The 7,115-nt window shown below is 62.4% G+C and overlaps 2 protein-coding genes across 4 annotated transcripts; one reads left to right on the top strand and one right to left on the bottom strand.

The window, feature by feature from the left end:
- Nucleotides 1–414: 414 nt before the first annotated feature.
- Nucleotides 415–3,887, top strand: CPSF4L (cleavage and polyadenylation specific factor 4 like). Of its 3 annotated transcripts, XM_080561100.1 has the most exons (7): nucleotides 415–628; nucleotides 1,248–1,400; nucleotides 1,670–1,765; nucleotides 1,994–2,087; nucleotides 2,420–2,462; nucleotides 2,586–2,765; nucleotides 3,293–3,887. In XM_080561100.1, exons 1-7 carry the CDS (start codon nucleotides 526–528, stop codon nucleotides 3,359–3,361), a joined length of 738 nt encoding a protein of 245 aa, XP_080417226.1. In that variant the 5' UTR covers nucleotides 415–525; the 3' UTR covers nucleotides 3,362–3,887. The 3 variants fall into 3 exon arrangements, with proteins under 3 accessions (XP_080417226.1, XP_080417224.1, XP_080417225.1); XM_080561098.1 differs by having other exon boundaries at nucleotides 2,420–2,765; XM_080561099.1 differs by having other exon boundaries at nucleotides 415–619; nucleotides 2,420–2,765.
- MTNAP1 (mitochondrial nucleoid associated protein 1) lies at nucleotides 3,764–7,097 on the bottom strand. The gene is made up of 4 exons (XM_080561089.1): nucleotides 6,091–7,097; nucleotides 5,615–5,722; nucleotides 5,291–5,407; nucleotides 3,764–4,761 (listed from the first exon to the last, which is right to left on the bottom strand). The coding sequence occupies exons 1-4, from the start codon at nucleotides 6,977–6,979 to the stop codon at nucleotides 4,733–4,735; spliced, it is 1,143 nt and encodes a 380-aa protein (XP_080417215.1). The 5' UTR covers nucleotides 6,980–7,097; the 3' UTR covers nucleotides 3,764–4,732.
- Between the last annotated feature and the right edge of the window lie 18 nt (nucleotides 7,098–7,115).

A 7,115-nucleotide genomic window follows, 5' to 3' on the forward strand; every position in this document is an offset into this window, starting at 1 on the left:
CCATCCCTTGCTCTCGATGACAGCGTGCAGGCCACCTTCAGCTCTGGTTTGGGGCTCGCTGCTGAGCAGAAAGCCCAGGGTGAGGGGTTAGCCCCCGGGGTGAGGGGTTAGCCCCCATGGTCGGCCCCAGTGGACCCCACTGAGGGTCGGGGGCCGCCGGCCAGCTGCTCTGGGCGCAGATCCGGGCGGAGAAGAAGCAGATGTCAGCACCGAGGCAATCACGGGCTGCGAGCGGCTGGGGCCTGGGGCTGAGCTCCCCGCAGCTGGGCTGCGGCACCAGGCAATCCCGGCTGCAAATTGAGAGCAGATGCGGGCGGCTTCTCCCTCTAAATGGAGGGCGCCGGGCTCCTGCCTGGGCTGGGTTTGCCCTGCGTTGGGGAGGAGGAGGAAGGAGGAGGAAGGAGGAGGAGGAGGAGGAGGAGGAGGAAGGGAGGTTTCTGAGCGCTGCTGGGGCCCAGGCTGGGCGCTGTGACCGTGCTCCTTTGGGAGGCTGGGCTGGGGGTGCCTCTGGCTGGAGCTGGGGCCATGCAGGAGCTGGTGGCGGGCGTGGAGAGGCTCAGGTTTGACTTGGAGGCTGATGTGGAGCAGCAGAGGGGAGCCCAGCTCCTGCCCTTCTCGGGTATGTCCAGTAAGTCGGGGGACAGGGTCCTGGGGCAGCCCTGGGGGGGCGGCAGGGCTGCAGGAGGGGTAAGGGGAGCCCCAGCTGGAGCTCCCTGCTCTGCTGCACCCACCGCAGTGCCTGGGTCCCCCTCGGGTGGCCCCAAGCACTGCTCCCCTGGGGATGCCTCCGGCCCAGCCCTGCGAGGGAGCTGGGGTGCCCTCCTCCCCCCGATAACACGGGGGTCCCGGTGCTGGGGCCTGCGGGTGAGGCTCTCTCTGCCCTGCTTTCCCCGCAGAGCTGGGGGGGCTGTCTGCGAGCTCTTCACCCGGGGGCTGTGCACCAGCGGTGAGCGTCGGGAAGGGCTGGGGATGGGACCAGTGCCAATTTGCAAGACTTTGGGGACATTAGGGAGATTGTGCCCCCTTCTGCTCTGTCACCTCCCCCGTAGCCTTCTCCATGGCCCTATACCCACCAGGCGGGCAGTTTGGGGCACGAAGGCCGAACTCTGCTCAGAGCCCACCACCAAAACCCTTCGGAGCAGCGCCGCCAGCCCCGCTGCACCCAGGGGAGGGCTGGGGAGGGTCTGGGTGCCCGGTGCCTGGGACAGGCCCGTCGGTGACCCCCCGTCGGTGTCCGGGGGCCGCAGGCACGCAGTGCCCGTTCCGGCACGCGGGCGTGGAGCGGGCGGTGGTGTGCAAGCACTGGCTGCGTGGGCTGTGCAAGAAGGGCGACGGCTGCGGCTTCCTGCACGCCTACGACGTGACCAAGATGCCCGAGTGCTACTTCCACTCCAAGTTCGGTAAGTGCCGGACTGGGGGTCCTGGGGTTGTGTCCCCCAGCCCACCCCGCGTCCTTCTGGCCTGGCCTCGAGCTGTCGCCTGATGCCACCTCCTGTCTGCGGGGAGAAGCGCCACTGCCACTTGGCATGGGGACGCAAGCCCCCAGGCCAAGCCTGTGCACCCCACGGCACCTGGGTTTGTCCCAGCCTGCCGTCTTTTTGTGCTTTTTTTTCCCCCCATTTGGCTTGGGGGAGCCTTGTCCCACCTTCTCCCCCCTTTGCTCCCACAGGGGAGTGCAGCAACAAGGACTGTCCCTTCCTGCACGTCGACGCTGCAGCGGACAACGGGGCCTGTCCCTGGTACGACCGAGGCTTCTGCAGGCACGGTGAGGCCCTGAGAAATGGGACATGCGCCGGGGTGAGCGGGGGCTGCCCGTGTTCCCCACCACTGGGGGTAGGAACCTGCACCCTGCTGCTGGCCCTGCCTCCCCCGAAGGGATGGAGCCGGAGCTGGGTGAACTGGGGTGGGTGGGTGGGTGGGCTGGGGGTGCCCAGCAGAGGTTTGGGCGCGGTGCCGTGTCCCTGCTGACGGGAGGCTCTCCCGTGTGCGGCAGGACCCTTGTGCAAGTACAAACACACGCGGAGGGTGATGTGTGCCAACTACCTCGTCGGCTTCTGCCCAGAAGGACCCAAATGCAGATTCACGCAGTACGTACGGCGTGGGATGGCGGGGAGCTCAGCGTATGGCCGGCCTGGGACGGCTCGGGGACAGCCAGGGGACGGTCCCCGCCCCCAAGGCTGTGGCCCTTGTGGTATCTGGATCAAGGATGAGGATGCATTGAGGCTGCATCTAAATGAACCCCTCTAGTCTCTCCTTACTTCCGACCTGAGCTGGTGACAGCCCCAAGTCCCTGTGGGGACACCTGCACCCAGCGGTTTGGGCCCCTGGGACAGCACTGGGAGGCTGCGGGAGACATGGGGGGGCCAGGGGCTGCCACTTGCCACGTCCTGGGGGTAACTGCCTGTCCTTGTCCCTCCAGCCTCAAGGCCGGGCTGACGACCCGCAGCGCAGATCCAGCCAAGGTGACGCAGGGAGGGTCCCGCGGGGATCCCCCTCGAGCTGAAGCCCTCTCGTCTGTGTCCCTGCTCCAGTGCTCTTGTAGGAGCCAGGGGACTGCGGTGTCCGACTGCCTCGTGTCCCCCCAGGGAGCCGAGTGTCCTCGGGAGCTGGCGTGGCGGGCACCCGCTGCTGGCAGGGAGAGCAGCCCTGAGGACGCGCCACCTGCGGAACCCCCGCTGCCGGCCGCTGGCGCTGCGCAGCCCGGGGCCACCAGCAGCGTCCCCCCCAGCCTGCAGTGGCTGCTAGAACCAGGCACCTGCTTCAAGGTGGGTGGTTTTGGGGCTGGGAGCCCTGGGTGCGGTGATCCCACCTTTGTGGGATGGTGAAGCGCTACGGTGGGCGGCAGCATGAGGTGCGGGGGCTCTGAAAGTGGCTTGTTGAATCAGGGTGTGTTGAATCAGGGTGTGTTCTCTCCCTGGGCTGGGCTTTTTGGCCTGTGAGCCTGTCCCCAGACAGGGGATCCCCTTGTCTAAGGTGGCTGACAGCAATCCCAGGCAGCTGGGGTAGCACCTGGCTGGGAAGGAGGGCTGGAATAATCAAACCCCAAGTGATGCTGGGGTGAAGAAACTTCTTTAAGTGCTTGGCACGCAGCAGAGTAGCCCTGGAGAGCAGTGACCCCTTGTCTCTGTGGGGCAGGGGTTTGTTACAGTGAGAGGTCTTGGGCTGCTGCTTGTAGGCAAGAGCTGTGCCAGCTGAGGCTCCTTGGAAATGCTGGGACAAAAGCACGTGATAAAACAGCCCAGAGCTGATCTAGCACAAGCTTGACGGCTGTCTCTCCTTGTTCCCTCCCCAGTGCGGACAGAAAGGTCACTACACTGGCAAGTGTAGGAAGAATCAGCTGGAAATCCTGCTGGGAAAATGACTTGAGTGCTCCTGCAAGGAGAGGGGAAGGAGGCCACAGGGCGATACACAGCACGACGGAGCCAGAGAGACTCCCACTAGGACAGCTGCTGGACTAGAAAAGCCAGTCGGTTTTGCTCAGCACTCGCTCACAGCTCTGCACAAGGAGCAAAGGAGGAATCACAGCGTCCTTAATGCAGCTGGAATTGCACTTCTCCATTCCCCCGGTGGTCACTGCCTGCTCCCTCCTGTGCAGCTGCGTTTGGATGGGGGCAGCGGGGAGGGGGCACGAGGAAATTACCAACCCACAGGTTTGAGGGGTGTGGGAACAGCTTCTGCCAGAGTCCTGGGCGGAGGAGGGTGTGGGTGTGCTGATCCCCTGTGAAGGGGGGCGAGAAACACCACGGTTGAGAACACACAGGGCTGAGCAGGAAAGGAAAATGCACAAAGGCTTTTATTGCTGGTAAGGGGAGTTCTTGGTGAAACACCTCTGACACAATACTTCTGCACCTAGCTTGGAATAAAGAGTTCATATTTTTGTTGCCTTTTTTTTAACTTTCATGCCTGTAACATGACCAATGCTGCTTTTCCAGACATGTTCGGTGACGGCAGGCTACAACTAGCACTCTCATAACTGTCCTCGTTTGTCTGATGTCAGTTTGCCCTTTGGGCACAACAGCTAATCCAATGGATTTTCTTCCGCCAGAAATAGGGCACCGCGTTCTCAGTGCTGCTGCTTTAAAGCCTTCGCAGAGATCCTTCCTGTGGCTGTTTTGGTGCCCAGGCAGTCCCAGGGGTGCTGTGCTGGTGGTGAAGCAGGGGCTGGGGCCCCTTTGTGGAACAGCTCTGCGGGGACCACCCTTCTCCTGGGGCTGGTAGCAAAGCAAACAATCTTGTTGTGGAGAGGGGTAAGTAAAAGATGGGCAGCGCTGGGCACAGCTCTGCTAACTTAAGGGAATGATTATCCCCCTCTGCCACAATCAATCATATAATTTATTGCCAAAACACTGTAACATGTGTAGATCAATCTATGCTAACCGCCTATGTCAGGGAACTGTCCTGTCCCTGACCTATCCAGCAACAGACCCAAGCTGCTGCAAAGCAAAGTACAGGAGCTCTCCTGCAGACCCCTGAGGAGCCGCCCTAACGCTTTGTCCTTCAGTACTGAACGCTGCCTGACCCGCAGAGCAGTGACTGCAGGCTGTCAGCATCACCCCTCTGCCTGCCGGAGGGTAGCTGAAAAGCACCCCCTCAGCAGCAAGGATTTACGAGCTGTCTCTGACAGGAAGGGGGCCTCTGCTGGGTTCAATCCCTGTTGGGACGCTGGTCCAGAGAGCTTGTGCTGACTCCGTCAAATGGTTGTGATTGTTCCCTGGTTGCTGTTCCAGCTTCTTCAGTGGTACTTACGCCAGCGATTACACTCTAGCAAAACAGAGGGGGAAGGGAAGAGAGAAAAAAGTGTTAGCACGATGCTACTATGCTCAGGGACCGCGTGACACAGTACGCTGCCCAGCAGGGGTGAGCAGGAGTCTGACTACAGCTGTCTCTGTTTATGGGAGCAAGCCCTGGTGGGGAAACTACCTAACCACCACTTAAATCCCTTGTGTCATTTCTGAGGAAATCCAGGGAACGGGTTGTGTCCAGCGCTGGAACATCTCCCTCTGCTCCGTGCAGATTTAAAGAGCGCTCCCAACTGTTTCTGGCTCTCTCCAGGGAGAAGCTGTAAATCAGTAACTGTTACCAGCACCTTCATTAACTACATTCCTCTGCCTACCTAAGCCAAATCAGAACACTGTTCCCTGAGCTCTGGTATTAGTTTTAACTGTGACATATTTAAATGACTTCAGAGCTTGAAACAACATGAGTAGCAGACTTACCAACCGCTGCAAAAGGGGGAACTAGTGAAATAAGACATCAATAAGTAACTAAGACATCAAGAAGGACGTCTTACTGATATGCTGATAGCTCCAGCCATAGCTGAGGATGCAGTATCCAGCCAGGAGCATGGAGACCCCAGCTGCTCCACCCTTCTTCACGTTGATGTATTTGTTGCAGTAACTGTTCCATGCTGTTGGAATAAAAATGCAGGGGTCAAACCACATACCGGTCACACAAATTTCACTGGTTTCCACATCGCTCCCCAAAGCCAGATGGTTGGATCGACTGATTTATTTCTTTATAGACTGGCCCCCTGGACCAGGCTGCAGCAGCACGTTAGCAGATAAATCGGGTAAGTGGGACAATTCTGCCCCACGAGCTGGCAATTTAGCCTCACCTTTCTGCACTCCTCCAAGCAGCCCCCGGGGAGAGAAGTCACGGGTGGCCAGCCACGTGGGCAGCTCCCCCAGCCTGACATCCATCAGGCGCCTTTCTGCGAGGGGCCCTGTGAAACGAGAGGTCAGAGCGGTCAAAGGGAGGGAAACGAGGCCAACGCGGGATGTGACCGTGTTCGCTGGACCGGGCGGTGAGCGCTGAGCTGCTGTACAGCGCTGTTCCTGGTGAGCTGACTTTGAGAGTGCTCAGAAAAGAAGAGCGATTCTCTCCCCCACAAAGCCAGCTGGCTCCACCAGCCCAAACACGCACGAGCCCATCTTAAACTGCTGGTTTTCCAGGCTGGGAAGGTTGCACAGGTAACGTCCTTGGACTCTTTCAGGTCCGAACCCAGCAGCTCAGCGCTTCCTATTCCCGTTTACGTCTGACAGTTTAGCCTGACAGCACAGCAGCAGCAGCGCCGTGCGTTTCTTACGTTACCTCGCTGCCCTTCGGAGAAATTGCCCTCCGGTGTCTTCGTCGCGACCCCCGGCTCTCCCTGGAAAGGCCTCTCCGCAAACGCGCTCAGAGCCTGATAATTAGGCCGCAGCTCTGGAAACCACTCCAAACCCACGGCACCTGCCCGCGCGCTCCTGCCAGAGCCCCGGGAGAGGCAGATGGGCTGGCGCTGGGAGGCGCGGGGCAGGAACGGGGCGTCCCGCCGCGCGTTCAGGAGGGGCCCGGTAACGCCGGCCATCTGCCGCTCGCTGCCACCGGGCTCCGGTGCTCCGGTTAGCTCATTTTTGGCCGTCCCTTCCCCGCGACCTCCGGGCCGCTCCGCTGACAGACGGAGGCTCTCGCTGTGCGAAGCCGACCGGGGGGCTCCGTGCCCCGCGGCGCCTTCCCCGTGCCTCTGCCCCTCTCCTGGCCCGGTCCTCGCCGCTCCCCGCTGCGGGAGGAGCTCACCGGGGCTCGGTCTGCGGCCGGCTCCGCGTGCTTCACCCGCGCTGCAGCCACCGGGGCCGGGAGCTCCGCGCCCGGCAGCCTCCGGGCCAGCGGCTCCGGGAGCGGCTCCCTGCGGGCCGGGGCTGGGCCTTGCCCCGGGACCGGGACCGGGCCCGGGCCGCTCCCGGAGCACCACGGCGCGGTGCTTCTCGATGGCGACTTTCGGCCCTCGGCGCAGCTTCGCGGCGGCGGCCGCGGCCTCCTCGGGGCGGAGATCGAGGCTCCGGGCCACCTCCGCCTCGGTCCCGGTCCCGGTCCCGGTCCCGGCCGCCGCTTCCCCCCGCAGGCCCGGCGCGGCCTTGCAGTGCGGGAGGTGCGCGCGGAGCCTCCGGAAGTTCCTCTGACAGTACGGGCACCGCTGCGGCCCTCCCGGCCCCTCCGCCATTCCCGGCACCGGGCCGCTTTCCCGTCAGGCACCTCCGCGGCCACCCCTACCGGCGGAGCACCGGGGCCGCTTGGGGACCTCAGCGGCGCGCGGCGCGCCTGCGCAGTGACGTTGCGCGGCGGAGGAAGGGGAGGGA

Source organism: Anser brachyrhynchus (genome assembly GCF_964034855.1).
Source record: "Anser brachyrhynchus genome assembly, chromosome: 18".
NCBI lineage: Eukaryota > Metazoa > Chordata > Aves > Anseriformes > Anatidae > Anser > Anser brachyrhynchus.

Bases quoted from the DNA above. Each gene is read 5' to 3' on its own strand.
- CPSF4L (XM_080561098.1), top strand. From the start codon at position 526: ATGCAGGAGCTGGTGGCGGGCGTGGAGAGGCTCAGGTTTGACTTGGAG. The intron at 1,401-1,669 runs GTAAGTGCCGGA...TTGCTCCCACAG, and splicing joins CTACTTCCACTCCAAGTTCG to GGGAGTGCAGCAACAAGGAC. The intron at 1,766-1,993 runs GTGAGGCCCTGA...CGTGTGCGGCAG, and splicing joins CCGAGGCTTCTGCAGGCACG to GACCCTTGTGCAAGTACAAA.
- MTNAP1 (XM_080561089.1), bottom strand. From the start codon at position 6,979: ATGGCGGAGGGGCCGGGAGGGCCGCAGCGGTGCCCGTACTGTCAGAGG. The intron at 5,408-5,614 runs GTGAGGCTAAAT...TTATTCCAACAG, and splicing joins GCTTGGAGGAGTGCAGAAAG to CATGGAACAGTTACTGCAAC. The intron at 4,762-5,290 runs GTAAGACGTCCT...CTGTTTTGCTAG, and splicing joins CTGGAGCTATCAGCATATCA to AGTGTAATCGCTGGCGTAAG.